At 40.4% G+C, this 18,721-nt stretch overlaps 1 protein-coding gene across 2 annotated transcripts; it reads right to left on the minus strand.

Annotated features, from left to right (window-relative positions):
- Positions 1-1,708: 1,708 nt before the first annotated feature.
- On the minus strand, positions 1,709-16,248 carry LOC106566641 (periphilin-1). 2 transcript variants are annotated; one of them, XM_014134861.2, is made up of 7 exons: positions 15,758-16,248; positions 15,242-15,325; positions 14,902-14,999; positions 14,531-14,754; positions 12,204-12,262; positions 8,416-8,547; positions 1,709-2,381 (listed from the first exon to the last, which is right to left on the minus strand). In XM_014134861.2, exons 1-7 carry the CDS (start codon positions 15,791-15,793, stop codon positions 2,172-2,174), a joined length of 843 nt encoding a protein of 280 aa, XP_013990336.2. In that variant the 5' UTR covers positions 15,794-16,248; the 3' UTR covers positions 1,709-2,171. The 2 variants fall into 2 exon arrangements, with proteins under 2 accessions (XP_013990336.2, XP_013990337.2); XM_014134862.2 differs by having other exon boundaries at positions 15,918-16,247.
- Positions 16,249-18,721: the final 2,473 nt, after the last annotated feature.

Below are 18,721 nucleotides of genomic sequence, written 5' to 3' on the forward strand. Positions count from 1 at the left end.
GAAACCCGCACACTACCCGCACACTATCCTACCCGCACACTGCTCTTTAATAAGCTTCCTTATGGCCTCACGGCCTTCGTCAGAGCTTTTCTTTTTTTCTCTTTTTATTCAACTGTTACCATGCAGCTACAAAATAGATAGCTCAGATGTGCAAGTGCCTTTTGAATTAAGAATCTAAAATCTAAAATATATTTTGATTTGTTTAACACTTTTTTGGTTACACCATGATTCCATATGTTATTTCATAGTTTTGATGTCTTCACTATTATTATACAATGTAGAAAATAGTACAAATAAAGAAAAACCCTTGAATGAGTAGGTGTGTCCAAACTTTTGACCGGTACTGCATACATGCACACATATTTTTATTCTCCGGATTCCGACATTGCTCGTACTAATATTTCTATATTTCTTAATTCCATTTTTTTCTTTCAGATTTGTGTATTGTTGTGAATTGTTCGATATCACTGCACTGCTGGAGCTAGAAACACACGCATTTCACTACACACAAAATAACATCTGTAAAATATGTGTATACGACCAATAAAATTTGATTTGATCAGGGTGATTTGTAGATCAGGGTGATATGTGCATTAGGGTGATTTGTAGATCAGGGTGATTTGTGTAAGGGTGATTTGTAGATCAGGGGGATTTGTAGATCAGGGTGATTTGTGTATAAGGGTGATTTGTAGATCAGGGTGATTTGTAGATCAGGGTGATTTGTAGATCAGGGTGATTTGTAGGTCAGGGGGTTTGTGTATGAGGGTGTTTTGTAGATCAGGGTGATTTGTGTATACGGGTGATTTGTAGATCAGGGTGATTTGTGTATAAGCGTGATTTGTAGATTTGGGTGATTTGTGTATACGGGTGATTTGTAGATCAGTTTGATTTGTGTATAAGCGTGATTTGTAGATCAGGGTGATTTGTGTATAAGCGTGATTTGTAGATCAGGGTCATTTGTAGATCAGGGTGATTTGTGTATAAGGGTGTTCTGTAGATCAGGGTGTTTTGTAGATCAGGGTGATTTGTGTATAAGGGTGTTTTGTAGATCAGGTCGATTTGTGCATCAGGGTGTTTTGTAGATCAGGGTGATTTGTGTATTAGGTTATTTTGTAGATCAGGGTGATTTGTAGATCAGGGTGATTTGTAGGTCAGGGTGATATGTGTATGAGGGGGTTTTGTAGATCAGGGTGATTTGTGTATCAGGGTGATTTGTGTAGAAGGGTGTTTTGTTTGATCAGGGTGATTTGTGTATCAGGGTGTTTAGTAGATCAGGGTGATTTGTGTATAAGGGTGTTTTGTAGATCAGGGTGATTTGTAGATCAGTGTGTTTTGTGTATAAGGGTGTTTTGTAGATCAGGGTGATTTGTAGATCAGGGTGATTTGTGTAAAGGTGATTTGTAGATCAGGGTGATCTGTGTACAAGGGTGATTTGTAGAGCAGGGTGACATGTGTATAAGGTCGATTTGTGTATCAGGGTGTTTTGCAGGTCAGGGTGTTTTGTATGTCAGTGTGATGTGTAGATCAGGGTGATTTGTGAATAAGGGTGATTTGTGTATAATGGTGATTTGTGTATAATGGTGATTTGTGAATAAGGGTGATTTGTGTATAATGGTGATTTGTAGATCAGGGTGATTTGTAGATCAGGGAGTGTAGGGAGCAGCAGCATGAGACATTACAAGACTGAATCAAACACAGAGAGACCTAATTTTCAAGAACAGATTTTAATGCACCGAGAATATCCAAAAAGGTTGTGTAAATAGAAACTTGCTCTGTATTGGAAGAAATCACCCTTGTATATCAACATAGTATATAAAAATATTATAGCTCATGTATTAATCATGTCATAAATACATTTTCAATAAAAATACAACATTTCAATATAATACAGGGCTTGGAATTCATGAACTACACTTTGGTAGGATGCACAAGTGCAATAGCTATATCTTACATCACATTGTCAAGAGCAATATTGAAAGTTGACAAACATAAATTGAGTTTCAGTAGCAGTCAGAGCTTCCAGAAGGCTGAGCACCAGGAGTGACTTTGGCCTGACTGACCAAGGACAGACCAGCTCACGAGTTTACATACCCAATATTACAATCATTACCCAATCAGCATGTATACGCCACAATCAGTGTTTTGGTAGACAAGCCAGCCACTTACACAGGTTAAGACAAAGGTGCGTGTGTGCGTATCACTGTGGATGGTTCCCTAGAGTCATACTCCTCAATGAACTCTTGCATGGCCTCTACACAGCGCAGGCCAATCTCCCTGAGGTTCTCCTGTAGAGACGACTGGATGGGCTGCTCCAGGGAGGGGTCTTTGGCTATCAGCATCTTCACCACCACACCAAACGTGTCACAGTCCTGACGGTACACCTGCATAACACACAGACAGTCAGCTTTTTCACCATCACATTTAAACTGTGCATCACAGTCCTAAAACACAAACCTGTACACGCATCTCCTAAACCACATTATCTTCTAAACCACATTAAGCTGTGTCACAATCCTAATTGTACACCAGCACGACAAACACTTAACTCATGTGCCATGAAATATGTTTTTCTTTGCATTGTGGCTCCTGTTCCAGTGAGGAGCATAGCACAGATTGGTCTAAAGATACCTCAGCTCACTCTAATACCAGAGGAATGCTGCAGATATGAGCCTTCAGACACAGGAGGAGCAAGGCAAACAAAAGATGGAGGGGGAGAAAGGGGGTAGAGAGAGAGAGAGATGAAGAGCGGGAGAGAGCAGGAGAGAGGGGAAGAGCAAGGGGGAGAAGCTGGGCTGAAGAGAGAGAGGATGGAGAGAGAGCGGGTGTGAAGAGAGAGTGAAAGAGAGGATGGAAAGCAAGAGAGGAAAAGAGGATGGAAAGACAGGGATTGAGAGAGTTCTGGGAGAGATGCTTGGGGCGAGAGGTCTCGTCATGTGTATGCCATTACCACTGAGTGGATTAGCAGTCCAGGGCAGCAGCACACACACAGACAGCTGTTCACATGACAGTACACACCATGAAAGTGCACTGTGTGGATCTTTGAAGGATGGGTGTATCAGCTACCTGTTTTGAGACTACTCTCTCACAGAGCCTACCATCTCCAGTAACCATGGAGAGTGAAGAGCGAGAGATACCTTCTCATCAGTCGAGTGGATGGAGACAACACAACACACCTCCCACTGGCAACACTTCATGTGATGTTCTGTCACATTGACTGTGACGTATCTATTAAAGTACGTGTATCAAAAGCTATTCAAAGAAAACAGAACCGTGCGCATGTGATGACTCATTATGATTTCTGATTAAAAGACCTGGACAAACAACCTGACAATAACAGAAGTTCCATCTGCGAGTGATTACAGGTAAACTACCCAGGGATGTACGAGCAGATTACAACCTCACCATGTATTGGCTCTAATCATGAATGATATCCTATTCAACTGATTCAGTTGCTACAATGAAGAAAAAATTATAATAAATTAGAGGTGTCTCTGGCGCAATGTTCCTCAATTAGTTTTGGCACTGCAGTTATCAAATCTCCCTTTCCACAACCCCCCTCTCTCTTTCTCTCTCTCCTTTCTCTCCCTCTATTTCCCCTCGCTCTCATACCTCCTCATCTCTGTTCTTTCTTTCTTTCTTTCTTTCTTTCTTTCTTTCTTTCTTCTCTCTCTCTCTCTCTCTCTCAAATTCAAATTGCTTTATTGGCATGAAATACAATTTGTAGATATTGCCAAAGCGGTATAGTGGTACAGCATTTCAGTAAATACAGTACAATGCAATGAAGATAGTGAAATACAGTTCATTTCAGTAGTAATAATAGTACATATATAATCATGTATACATGTACAACACTACTGCTGTTGTATTGTGTAATCTTCAGTCACACATGTAATTAAATAAAAATACGATTATAAAAAGAAACAACTGCTAATAAATAAACAAACATGAATGATGGTTACACTATGTATTACTTGTAAGTTATATACAATGTAAATACTTCAGGGAATGAATTGTTGTGGGATGTCCCTCAGGCTATTATGGCAATCATATACATATATGGCAGTAATATTTGTGGTTTCTCCCTCACCCAGAATAATTCCCAGCTTTATGTCGTTAGTAAATGCAGAGAAGTTAGGGTTTGATTGAGATATTTCTTGAAAAAAAGAATCTTATTTGGGAGTATTTCTTACAGTAGAGGAATCAGTGTTTCTCTGTCTCTACCTCCCCTGTTGTGCAGTGACCACATAGATGCCCCACTTTGGGTAGCCATGTTTTTTTGTGTCTCCCTTTTTCTATAGCCAATTGGTGGTATTTGGTCAGGATCTGTCTCAGTTTTGTATTTCTGACAGAATAGAGACATTCTGCCAATTTCTATTATCTTTTGAGGGCCAAATAGTGATTTCGTTTTTTTTCTGTTTTTGTTACATTTTTCCAATTTGTCAAATAGTTTAAATTTCTGTAAGAATTTGATAGATTTCCCTGTGTGTTTGGAAACTAGTGTTGCTTAGTGTTTTTAATAGCTGACACAGGGGTCTCTTTTCAGAGTTCCGCTCTTGGATTTTCAGTGCTTTGAATTGTAAGGATGTTTTGGGGCTTAATTTCAAACGGTGCAAAAATGTTGTGTCATTTTCTTTATACTTACAATTAAAAGGTAGTCTGAGTTCCACTCTGCATGCATTATTTGGTACTTCATTTTTGTTATTTTTGATAAATCTTAATACAGAATTCTGCAGAATTTTCTCCCAATGCTTTTAATCGTTATTACAGGTTGGACCCCAAACCTCACATCCATATAGTGCAATTGGTAACATTACTCTATTCAATATTTTGCACAAAAATGATATATACAGTTAAAGTCGGAAGTTCACATACACCTTAGCCAAGTACATTTAAACTCAGTTTTCACAATTCCCACCATTTAATCCTAGTAAAAAGTCCCTGTCTTAGGTCAGTTAGGATCACCACTTTATTTTAAGAAGGTAAAATGTCAGAATAATAGTAGAGAGAATAATTTATTTCAGCTTTTATTTCCTTCTTCACATTCCCAGTGGGCCAGAAGTTCACAAACACTCAATTAGTATTTGGTAGCATTGCCTTTAAATTGTTTAACTTGAGTCAAACATTTCAGGTAGACTTCAGGTAGACTTCCACAAGCATGAATTTTGGCCCATTCCTCCTGACAGAGCTGGTGTAACTGAGTCAGGTTTGGAGGCCTCCTTGTTCACACACACTTTTTCAGTTCTCCCCACAAATTTTCTATATGATTGAGGTCAGGGTAATGTGATGTCCACTCCAATACCTTGACTTTGTTGTCCTTAAGCCATTTTGCCACAACTTTGGAAGTATGCTTGAGGTCAATGTCCATTTGGAAGACCCATTTGCGAACAAGCTTTAACTTCCTGGACTGATGTCTTGAGATGTTGCTTCAATATAGCCACATAATTTTCCTATCTCATGATGCCATCTATTTCGTGAAGTGCACCAGTCCCTCCTGCAGCAAAGCAACCCCAGAAAATGATGCTGCCACCCCCGTGCTTCACGGTTGGGATGGCCAAACAGTTCTATTTTTGTTTCATCAGACCAGAGGACATTTCTCCAAAAAGTACGATCTTTGTCCCCATGTGCAGTTGCAAACCGTAGTCTGGCTTTTTTATGGCGCTTTTGGAGCAGTGGCTTCTTCCTTGCTGAGAGGCATTTCAGATTATGTCGATATAGGACTCGTTTTACTGTGGATATAGATACTTTTGTACCTGTTTCCTCCAGCATCTTCACAAGGTCCTTCGCTGTTGTTCTGGGATTGATTTGTACTTTCTGCACCAAAGTACGTTCATCTCTAGGAGACAGAACACGTCTCCTTCCTGAGCGGTATGACGGCTGCGTGGTCCCATGGTGTTTATACTCACACACTATTGTTTGTAAGGATGAACGTGGTACCGTCAGGCGTTTGAAAATTGCTCCCAAGGATGAACCAGACTTGTGGAGGTCTACTATTTTTCTTCTGAGGGCTTGGCTGATTTCTTTTCCCATGATGTCAAGCAAAGAGGCACGGAGTTTGAAGGTAGGCCTTGAAATGCATCCACAGGTACACCTCAAATAGGCTAATTGACATCATTTGAGTCAATCAGAATCTTCTAAAGCCATGACATCATTTTCTGGAATTTTCCAAGCTGTTTAAAGGCACAGTCAACTTAGTGTATGTAAACTTCTGACCCACTGGAATTGTGAAACAGTGAATTATAAGTGAAATAATCTGTCTGTAAACAATGTTGGAAAAATTACGTGTCATGCACAAAGTAGATGTTCTAACCGACTTGCCAAACCTGTAGTGTGTTAACAAGAAATTTGTGGAGTGGTTGAAAAACTAGTTTTAATGACTCCAACCTAAGTGTATGTAAACTTCCGACTTCAACTGTATATATTAATATCAAATCTTGGGGTTGTCTTGTTTCCAGACATTTTAATATGTTTGTTTGTCAAGCATTTGGATGTTCTGTGAAAAAGAGAAGCTCCACAATGATTTCTTTGTATTTTTGTTGCATATAGTCTGCTCTCAGGGTGCTCTTTTAAAACCTTTGCTTTATATTTTTTCCTCCCTGCTTCACTGGCATTACCTTCTGCATATTTGATGCAAGGTTGCTGAGCTGGGTAAATGTGACTGACCAACTCAATTAGGTCTTACGTAGAAACATTTGAAATTGTGTTTTTCACATTGGATAAAAGTAGAGACTCCGAGCTAGAACATGGTATATCATACACTGCAGTTGAGGAACAAATGGGAAGTAATTCTGCTTTGAAAGTTGATAAACCTGTAACCCTACTTTTGAGAAAATGGCCCTTGAATGTTTTGGGACACCTACTGGAGAGCTCTTCTTTGTCTACACCCATTCAGCATCGTTCACACCCACTTAAGCCTCAGCCACACCCATCCCTTTAAGGATTCACGTGAGGCCATGTGCTGAACAATGAGTACGGAAGTGTACAACCAAAGATTTCAAGACTAAAGGCTGGTTTATACTACTTCTATCGACACGTCTGTATACAGTTGTCGCAGTGACATCATGAGCATTCTATTGTCGTCCGACATCAAAATTGTCATTGTGAAAAAGTATAAACACAAAAATGACAGGCTGCATGACATTAGTTACTACCCTGCATGAATCTACAGGTAGCTAAAGCTAATAGCTAGGTTCAATGTAACCTAGCTAACACTATGCTATAACTGGCAATGCAAATGGCTCTGAGACACAAATAACATTACTACAAAGATCAGACACGTAACATTAGCTAGCGAACCAATTAGAAACGTATAATATCTGAAAATGTAGCTAGCTAGACTCTCTTACCCATATACATGGATGTTTGCTTCTGTCACTGATGCCATGGTTGCCCTTAGTTTGAAGATGTCATCCAGACAGGTGTATTATACAACAGCCTTCTGTGTTCTCTCTTTAGTCAGACAGGAAAGCCAAAGTAAAGCCAAAACAAAAGATCTACATACTCTGCTTCTCCCGGGGATTCCACTGATTTCAAAACTCAGTCCTCCAGAAAGTGGAGAGCCTTAGCAACATTTGGGCAGTTCTTTATGATATCTTTCAAAAAAGCCACTTTAGAAAGGATCACCTACACATACTAAGCTCATGTTATAGACAGAAGCGCGCTACATGGCAAGCACAATCCGAAATCATCTCTCGACATATCCAGCCCATCATAGCTAGTGGGAAGGTTCCTGTTTTTTTCCATGGCTAACCCAATTAGGCTCGTAATTTAACAATTTTATTTGTATTTACAGATGGCATACACATTTGTTTTTAAGGCAGATGAAAGTTCACGTTCCAGAAGGCATTTGTGCCAAAAGATGCATTTTGATTAAAAAAAATAAACGACATTCAAATGCCTCTCCTGTGAAGTAGTGACGCACGACATGCATCTAGTTTCCTGAAACTAGTCACAAATGTATCCATCTTAGTTGATTACAGCTGGATACAGTAGATGTTTTCACTTTGCTAGTTGTAGCTAGGCATCTCTTAATGTAAACAAAGCCCACCTTTCTTGTTTTCTGTCTGAATTGTTTTCTGTTGCTTGTGTAAGTTTAGGTACTTGTTTTCCTGTCTTTTGTCCTGTCCTTTGCCGTTTTTTATTGTCATTTTTGTTAGCTAACAGCAGGTAGCTAGTAGCTAGAAACTCTCTTATCAACTCCCTTGCAATGTGTAAACAACTGTTAGCGTGTTAGAATCCAGTTGAGTTATCAGGATGAAAGTTGTTTTCTGATGTACTTTATTGTATTCTTCTGATGTTATATTCTTAGTCCTTCTTCCTTTATCTTTCACTCATTTGTTTTTCTCAAATGTACTCTTCCTCTAAATTATTTGAAACATGATATACAATACTAGATATTAAGAGCTCACTGTACTATACCTGTTCTATTTCTTTCCTCTTCTGTTGGATGGTTCGGTTTCGTGCTGCGGCCCTGCTCACCGTGGAGGGGAGCTCTCTATCCCTCTCTCTTTCTCCCTCTCTGCTGTGGGATCGCTCCTTCTTTTGAGCCACCTACATAGACGCAGGGGAGAGAGAGTTACAAGCAGTTATAAGCAAAGCACTACTTATGAACAGTGAAATTGTTTCAAATCTAAAAATTCTGCATTCCTTCTGGTTCGACCTCTAGTTTTACAGTCTTGTGTGCAACTATAATAGACACATACCACTTCAAATCAAATTTTATTTGTCACACGCACAAAATACAACAGGTGTAGAACTTAGTGAAATGCTAACTTACAAGCCCTTAACCAACAATGCAGTTTTAAGATAAATACGTGTGAAGTGAAAAATAAGTAAAAAATTAAGAAATAAAAGCGACAAATAATTAAAGAGCAGCAGTAACATAATAGTGAGGCTATATACAGGGGGTACCGGTACAGGCATTGGTTAGTCGAGGTAATATGTACATGTAGGTAGAGTTAAAGTGACTATGCATAGATAATAAACAGAGAATAGCAGCAGTGTAAAAGAGGGGGGGCAATGCAAATAGTCTGGGTAGACATTTTATTAGCTGTTAATGAGTCTTATGGCTTGGGGGTAGAAGCATTTGAGAAGCCTTTTGGCCCTACACTTGGAGCTCCGGTACCACATGCCGTGTGGTAGCAGACAGAATAGTCTATGACTAGGGTGGCGGGAGTCGTTGACCATTTTTAAGGCCTTCCTCTGACACCACCTGGTATAGAAGTCCTGGATGGCAGGAAGCTTGGTCCCAGTGATGTACTGGGTTGTACGCACTACCATCTGTAGTGCCATGCGGTCAGAGGCCGAGCAGTTGCCATACCAAGCAGTCATACAACCAGTCAGGATGCTCTCGATGGTGCAGCTGTAGAACTTTGAGGATCTGAGGACCCATGCCAAAAAAACAGCCAGGTCTCTGACCTCCTCCTTATAGGCTTTCTTATTGTTGTCGGTGATCAGGCCTACCACTGTTGTGTCATCAGCAAACTTAATGATGGTGTTGGAGTCGTGCCTGGCCATACAGTCATGAGTGAACAGGGAGTACAGGAGGGGACTGAGCACACACCCGAGGGGCACCCGTGTTGAGGATCAACATGGCGGATGTGTTGTTACCTACCCTTACCACCTGGCCCATCAGGAAGTCCGTGTTCCCTTTGTATTCCTTAAGACCTTAGCACATTTGCCATTCAGAGCCCACCTGATTGTTGTCGAGTTCATTACGAGCCTCTCTCTCCCCCTCTACTGTATCTTCTCAAGGTTAGCAGGCAGCAAAGCCTCTGTTTGAATCATCAGCATGGTAAAACGGAAGGAGACAACCTTATGTTTCGCTCTGCTCCTTTCTCTAAGTCAGACCATCCAACTTTCAATTCCATTCTTTATGCTGCACCTGTGCCCTCTCTGTCCTTCCAATTCCCATCATAGCCAGGGGCGTGGAGGACACACACACATATAAATAATCTTACCGAGCAGACTAGCCAAGATTACTCAAATGTTTGAGGTTTTCTTTCATATCTTTGATTTGAAGGACCTTGAAAGACACTGTGTGTAATAAACATTCTGACAGCGAGCATCATGGGCAAAGAGATTCACTCAGACTTAAATTCAATATAAGTACATTTGTTGCAGTGCATACCTCCCAGTGTGGTACATATCACTTCTGAGAAATTGAAGCAGCAGTCAAGCAAGGGGGATCATGGATTAATGGATTATATGTAATCAGTTACATATAAGGGACTACTCAATTTGCTTCCGTTTATTTTCAACTGGAAGCAATGAGCCCAATCAGTCCTCCATGACAAAATAAATTAGGCTAATTAGTCCTTAGTTTTTGTGATATGATCGGGTAAAACAATGGCTAATCAATACTGAACAAAAACATAAATGCAACATGCGACAATTTCAAAGACTTTACTGAGTTACAGTTCATATAAGGAAATCAGTCAATTGAAATAAATTCATTAGGCAGTAATCTATGGATTTCATGTCTGGGAATACGGATATGCATCTGTTGGTCATAGATACCTTAAAAAGGAAGGTAGGCGTGTGGATCAGAAAACCAGTTAGTATCTGGTGGGACCATCATTTGCCTCATGCAACGCTACACATCTCCTTCACATAGAGTAGATCAGGCTGTTGATTGTGGTCTGTGGAATGTTGTCCCACTCCTCTTCAATGGCTGTAAGAAGTTTCTGGATATTGGCGGGAATTGGAACATGCTGTTGTACACATCGATCTAGAGCATCCCAAACATGCTCAATGGGTGACATGTCTGTTAGAATGCAGGCCATGGAAGAACAGGGATCTTATCATGGTATCTCTGTGCATTCAAATTGCCATCAATAAAATGCAATTGTGTTTGTTGTCCGTAGCTTATGCCTGACCATACCATAACCCAACCACCACAATAGGGCACTCTGTTCACAACATTGACATCAGCAAACCGCTCACCCGCACGACGCCATACACATGGTCTGCGGTTGTGAGGCTGGTTGGAGGTACTGCCAAATTCTCTAAAATAATGTTGGAGGCAGTGTGTGGTAGAGAAATTAACATTAAATTCTCTGGCAAGAGCTCTGGTGGGCATTCCTGCAGTCAGCATGCCAAATGCACGCTCCCTCAAAACTTGAGACATCTGTGGCATTGTGTTGTGTAACAAAGCTGCACATTTTAGAGTGGCCTTTTATTGTCCCCAGCACAAGGTGCACCTGTGTAATGATCATGCTGTTCAATCAGCTTCTTGATATGCCACACCTGTCAGGTGGATGGATTATCTTGGCAGAGGAGAAATGGGGATGTAAACACATTTCTGCACATAAAAGATCCCAGAAATGTTCTATTTCAGCTCATGAAACATGGGACCAACACTTTACGTTTATATTTTTGATCAGTGTACATTTCCAAGTCCTATTCTTGAGGATCAAGGAGTATTTAATTAATTGGAATGACTGGAAATGTACACTGTTTTTTTAATGTGAAGATATAGCCTAATCATATTATTATCTGTAGTAGAAAGCGATGGATTAGAAGAACCCTACATAACCAACCCATAAAGTAAAATGCAACATCCATTTATGGCGACTTGATGTCGTTCAAATGGTAATTTTGTCTTCAAAATTATTACGCCCAGGTTAGTGGCTGGCACAGCCACAAAGTCATAAAAATCTGATTTTAAATATAGCCCTAACCTTAACTACACTGCTAACACTAATGCCTAACCATAACCTCAAAATTGACTATATTGTAAAAACTTATGAAAACAAAAATGTGCTTTTTGGTCTTAATTTAAAGGTTAGGGTTAGGCATTAGGGTTAGCACTGTGCTTAAGGTTAGGATTAAAATCAGATTTTATGACTTTGTGGCTGTGACAGCCACGAACCCGCGCCTCTTAAGGGGAAAGTAATCAGATAACATTACTGAGTTTTGGTAATCCAAAAGTTATATTGTTGATTAGAATTTTGGACAGGTAACTGTAACGGATTACATTTAGAAAGTAACCTACTCAAAGCCTGCTGGCTAAACTTTTTTTTTATTTTTATGAAAGAGGCCTACCTACACATAGTTTTGGAAGAGAGGGAATGATATACAAGTTCAGTCACCACAATACACTAGCGGAGCATGACAACAAATACAGGATGTGTGCCCTACTTTAAACAGCACAGGCTCCCCAGATCCCAAACGAGACTGTGAGTAGTGGTGGAATGTGGACTTACTGTGAACGACACAGGCTGCTTCTCCTCTCTGCTGGGGCCTGCAGAAGACCTGAGAGCACCTGCAACATCACATAGACAAACCACATCTTCACACAACAATACAACACAAGCCCCCACTCAACATAACACACACCAACAGCTCAGAACAGATGGGGGATAACTTAGAGCTAAACTACAGCAGCTGACATCTGTGATGAACTCTAACATCCTTGATTGGCCCAGTTGATATCTCTCAATTAACTCTAATATCTGTGATTGATGCTGGGACTACTCAATCTACCCAGTGTCCTCAGGGCCAAACTAACATCCCATTAGTGCCTCTAGCTGCAGGTATAATTCAGGACTAAGCGTCCCCATCTCCATCTCTCTGGTTGCAATCTGCCATCAGCGGGAGAGTTATTGTCTACAGGCAGCATGCAGGGGCTAAAATTCATGTTTCGTTAAGCATTCTTTCAGCATTGGGTGTGATTTGCGAAGTCTGCCTCGCAACGTTTGACTGCAGTGTGGGTATGTGAGGCGATAGCTTTGTTATGGTTCATTACCTGTATACAGAGCTGGCTGTCTGCCTCACTCCCTCTTTCTCCTTGTTTTCTTTAGCTATATCTCTCTCGTTTTCCATCTCTAACACACACTATAGAAATGAGTCACCATCATAGCAGATCTCTCAGGCACATAGAGCAACCTGTTCCTCACACACTCACCCACACCCACACCCCTCCACAGTACTGCAGTCTGCGCAGAGACATTGCAGCTGACTAAAACAGGAGGAAAAACCACCACCACGGTTGAGAATAGCGATACAGCTAATTTAAACAAAAGCAAGGAGATGAAAGATGAAATGATGGTTTCTATTGCAGATAACAAGACCTGGGTCGTCTTCAGGCAATGCAAAGTTATTCAAGAAAACACTTTCAAACATGATAGAGAATGGAGCTTAAGCATAAGAACTAATTGATGACTTACAGGCACATCGATTGCGGTCTTACTAAACCACTTTTCTTCTTCATGATACTAATGCTAACGTGATGAGGTGAACTTTAATGATCAGAAATATTTACAGTACAGTCCTTAAAGGGATACTTCGGGGTTTTGGCAATGAGGAAGTTAGATGTAGTTTCACGAGTCAATGCTAACTCACATTAGAGCAATGACTGGAAGTCTATGTGTATCTACTAGCATACTAGCAGATACCCATAGACTTCCAGTCAATGCGCTAACGATAGTTGGCATTAGCTCTCAAAACTACCTCTAACTTCCTTCATACTGGACACAGAGAGATAAAAATGCTATCCACGAGTTCATCTGGCTCCTGGGAAGTAGATAAAGGGCCTCTTTGCCAAAACCCCAAAGTATCCCTTTAAAAATATGCCCAATAGAGTACTGTATAAAATAAATGATATTATAATTTGATGCTCAGCAGCTGTTATCTTATGTATTCTACATAAGAGGTGACATAAATACACTGGTTTTTAATGAAGGTTGGAATGATTGGCACTTTTTCAGTAGGATACTATTCTTTGCCATTTCATTGTATAGAATGATGACATAATACTGTCATTATAATATCTACCAATGCTGTGTTCAGACAGTATTATGCAACATTGTCAGGTTGTTGCTTGGTGACTATCAACCACCAGGAATACTGATGAGCAAAACACATTCCAAATGTAGCTAATATATTCACTGTCTGAGTTGACATGAACACTGTTTGCTCATACTGCTCTCTAGTGTTCACACGAGGAAAGTGATTTAGGTATTTTAGGAATATTATTAATTTTTTTGCCTGTACTAGGGCTGCCCGATATGGGTAAAATATGATTTTTTTTAACCAAATGTTGCGATTAGATTTTTCGCGCGATATAGATCAAAACACTTGGGTGAACTGTTGAAATCCTAGAAATAGGATGATATATTGAGAAGCTAAGTAGAAAGCAGCATCGTTCTTGTTTTGAACAATCGGTTGACTGCATTTGATCTAAGAGAACAGCATGCAAATTTATAATTATCTAACGGCGAGGAAGAGGAAGTGCGCTGCTTGATTGACAGGGGCGGGCTTGGTGTGTGCGGGAAACAGCCACAAGAGAACAAAAAAAATCAAAAAAAAAAAAAAGGCCATTACGCAGCTGAAATGCGTTTCAGAATATTTCACATGTCAATATTGACATTTCGATGTGAATCTGATTAATTGTGCAGCCCTAGCCCCTACTATGAACTCTGCCAAGAGATCTGGTTCATGTTGGCATAGATGGTAATACGCTTACCCTGTAGCCACCGGTTAATTAATTTGGTCAAAACTCCCCTCAAACACAACATGAGCGTAAACCTACTGGTGTGTCCTTTAGGTGAGGACTTGGCGGGGGAGTTCCTGTCCATGTTCCTCTGGTCACTGTACTGGCTGTTGGGGCCTGATGGGTCTTGTGGTGTGCCTGGGGGCACAGGGGGACCGGACTGGTCTCTCCAGTGAAACCGTGGGCGGGGGGTAAAGGAGTGGTATCTCTGGAACCCAAAACTGAAGCGGGGCTTCCGGAATGAATGATCGTCCTTTATGAATCTGTACAGTAAGGAAAACAGCAGAAAATAAAAAGCGTGAATAAGTGAGTGAGAGTATTGTGAGTCGGTGAAGGTGTGGAAATGTTGAAATGACCAAGAACAAACCTTAGGCTACACAAGGTTGCCCTGAAATGTCCTCAGGTCTTACCGTGGTCTGTTGAATCTTCCTCCAAACCTCTGCCTAAACGAACCAGTTATTCTGTGTCTAGACGGACTTCTCATTCTTCTCAAAGGTCGTTTCTCCTCCTGAAAATGTCACAGAGTTAGCTAATTAGTGTTCATGATGGGAAATTGTATCCACTGTGAGCTCGCTGTAGCCTGGTTTCCAGATCTGAATGTAGCAAATGCCATGGAATGAATATGACAGAAGAATTGGCTAAAGCAAACAACTACAGATCTGGGACTGGGACCATGCTGAACCTGGCATTACACAAAATGACTCACATGTAACTTCAGTTAAATTGATTGAGTGATTATATAACTGATACCTCAGTGACATGTTTGATAGGTCCCTTGCGTGGCCTCTTGTCACGTGACTCTTCATTGTATTCTCTGTGTGGCATGGTGGAGCTCTGGAAAGTGAAAGTTGAATCATACTTCAGACTTTAGTGTTTTTAGTGGAGGTGTAACTCATGCATTTGTGTCTGGATTGGGACTGCTAGTACAAAGAGAATGTGCAATGTGTGATTGTGCTATGATGACCAATTATTTAGTAATATGTCTTGTAACAATAGTTTTAGCCGAGCCACAACTATGCCTGTTTGTTTCAGTTGTAAACAACACAGTGAATTGGTTGGACACTTCCTTCACAATGAAACAATCAGGAAGTGGATTTGAGTAGGGGACTACATAATTACATGATCAGGGTGCACTTCTTTGGTAAAACACTTAGTTGACTAAATAAACTAGCTGACAGCTTGACGTATGTTTTTCCTTCAATGAGACAAACCAGAGTAGGAATGATCACACAGGTCAGTCGGTCTTAAGAATAGAGGTATATTTACCTTGCCCTGCGTTGTCTCGTATGGCCGTGTATCCATTTATTATATTTAGAAGTTCCAGTGAAATGGTTGTTGTCATTCAGTCGTTACCAGCAAAACACGTCTGATCAGGTGTGGGCTTGCTGTGTTGCTCTGTCAGGTTTGTTTCATTATCACCACCTACCTTATGTATTTCGTGACAGCGTCATTTTACTTTCGGTTCCTATGCGAACAATGCAGAAAGCGGTCCGTCCGGGGCATTCAACTTCTTGTTGTAAAAGTCTATGTAGGAAAACTTTCAAGAGAGACAGCACACAAAGGCCTATGTACAAATGAGCCTGTCCTATAACCAGGTTTCCTTAAAAACTCATTTGAAAAAACAATAAACAAATGAATGCCCATAAAGGTTTGTCCCAGCCATATTGTGCTACCAGGCGTTGTCACCTGTGACTTGCGTTGCCGTCAAACCCGTCTGCCACTTGTGAGGTTTCCGGTGTTGTGGCGAAAATCTCCCCCCTGACAGAATCCCCCTCAATTCGCGTGAACGCGCACGCACTCAAATCTTCATTGCTGCGACTTACTTGCTAGTTGAGATTTCTGATCACGTTAGGCTGCATTTCATTTTATTTTTTATGTCGGTTTCATCGCAGGGGAGAAACGAGTAATGTCTGCAGTTTTCGGTTTGGCTATTTGTGTGTTAGTCTATAAATAAATATCTTTGCCAATATTCGTCATCTCTCCCATGTCTTATTCGACTAGTAGTTGTTCTGAAATGTTTATTGCTTACCTAAATTGTACTCCCTTCTCTATGTTTAATGTAACACACATATTAATTATTAATTTTGGTTGCCTATCCTGACGTGAAGTTTGTTCTATAGAAAGTATTTGACTCTGATGTGTGCCACAGAAAGTATTTGACTTTAAGGAAATTAGAAAGGGGGGATTTCGGCAAGCCTAACGTGATCAGAAATCCCAACTAGCAAGCTAATCGCAGCAATGAAGATTTGAGTGCGTGCGCGTTCAAGCGAAAGGGGGGAATTCTGTCAGGTTGGGATTTTCGGCACAACGCCTGTAAACGCGGTCATCACTAGTTACAACAGTCACAAAGTCATAAACCCAGTCTATTTCAAGTTATCTTCCTAAAGTCTGATTTTAAACCTAACCTCAACCCTAACATTAAACACACTGCTATACTTATGCCTAACCCTAAACTTAAATTAAGACCCCCCAAAAATAAATCATGAATTTTGACGATATCGTCAATTTTGACTTTGTGGCTGTGGTAACTGGTGGAAACCGGCAAACACTGTCCAATGATGGGCACAAGATGGCACAATATTTGATTTCCCACTCGTCTTCTGGGCAGACACGCCTCCGCTGAAGTGTTGCGATTGGCTGCTGGTCGTTAGGCTCGAGTCTTGTGAGCGGTTTTGACTACGGTGCCGAGAAATTGCGACAAAGTTACCTCGAGCGCTTTGTTTTGACCAAGGTGCAGCGAAATACAAGAGCAAAACTGCGACAGTTACGCCAGATTGTTTCCCGGGCAGCTGTTGAAGATGGTGGACTCAGATAGGATCAAGAAAAGGTAATAATTGATGACGTATCCTCTGATATACAGTACCAGTCAAACGTTTGGACACACCTACTCATTCAAGAGTTTTTCTTTATTTTTACTATTTTCTACATTCTAGAATAATAGTGAAGACATCAAAACAATGAAATAACACATATGGAATCGTCTAGTAACCAAAAAAGTGTTAAACAAATCCAAATATATTTTATATTTGAGATTCTTCAAAGTAGCCACCCTTTGCCTTGATGACAGCTTTGCACACTTGGCATTCTCTCAACCAGCTTTGAGGTAGTCACCTGGAATGTAATTTCAATTAACAGGTGTGCCTTGGTTAAAAGTTAATTTGTGGAATTTCTATCCTTCTTAATGTGTTTGAGCCAATCAGTTGTGTTGTGACAAGGTAGGGGTGGTATACAGAAGATAGCCCTATTTGGTAAAAGACCAAGTCCTTATTATGGCAAGAACAGCTCAAAAAAGCAAAGAGAAACGACAGTCCATCATTACTTTAAGGCATGAAGCTCAGTCAATCTGGAAAATTTCAAGAACTTTGAAAGTTTCTTCATGTGCAGTCGCAAAAACCATCAAGCGCTATGATGAAACTGGCTCTCATGAGGACTGCCACAGGAAAAGTTGTACTACTGTTTTTTTACTCGTTGGACCACACGTGCACAGTACTTCAGTTTAGCATATGCCTTATGGGTTACAAAGGATGTTTGAATGCATATACAATTAATTTCATTTTGGTTCATTTTCTGACAGGGGTTTGGGCATTATCTTGGTATGTGTATATATTATTTTTTGTTTTATTTAATTAGAATAATAATGAATGTAATGTACATTCATTTTATACATCAAATTATCCTTTAATTTAATCTTGTGTTCAACTTTGCAGGTATCAACATTTCAAGAATGACCTGGAAAAGCTCTACTACCGCAGAGAATGTTGTGCCCTGTGCTACTGAAAAACCATGCCAGTGAGAGGAAACGGCACTAACAACTTTGCAGAATCGGCCAAGAGGATCTTAAAGGATAAAATTCTGCCTGGAACAAATGCTTATAACGTCCCCCAGCTCTTTGACTTCTTGACCACTTGTCTGTCAGCTTACTATGAAGCCATGTGTGCATACATTTTATGTATGGGTGGTCTATTCACAGATCAATGACATGCACTTTGAGTGAAGCGCTCGTCCTCACCTGGCCAGATCTACATAGTGGACATGTATATGGAGATGTGCAATTGTCCAGTGGGATGAAAAGGTGATCCATGCAAGCACCAGACTGCCATTATCATCCATCACCAGTGCCAGAGCAGCAACTTCTTGCCACTAACATCTGAAATTAGAGCAAAAATGTTGTAAATCAAAAGGATTTTTTTTTTTTAATCAGTTGAGATTTATTGTGTAAGACATCCCTTT

Source organism: Salmo salar, chromosome ssa13, assembly GCF_905237065.1.
Source record: "Salmo salar chromosome ssa13, Ssal_v3.1, whole genome shotgun sequence".
Taxonomy (NCBI): domain Eukaryota; kingdom Metazoa; phylum Chordata; class Actinopteri; order Salmoniformes; family Salmonidae; genus Salmo; species Salmo salar.

Coding starts and splice junctions, on each gene's coding strand:
- LOC106566641 (XM_014134861.2), bottom strand. CDS start 15,793: ATGGATACACGGCCATACGAGACAACGCAGGGCAAG. Junction 14,755..14,901: donor GGAAGATTCAACAGACCACG/GTAAGACCTGAG, acceptor CTTACTGTACAG/ATTCATAAAGGACGATCATT. Junction 2,382..8,415: donor AGAGGAAAGAAATAGAACAG/GTATAGTACAGT, acceptor TGTGTTATGCAG/GTGTACCGTCAGGACTGTGA.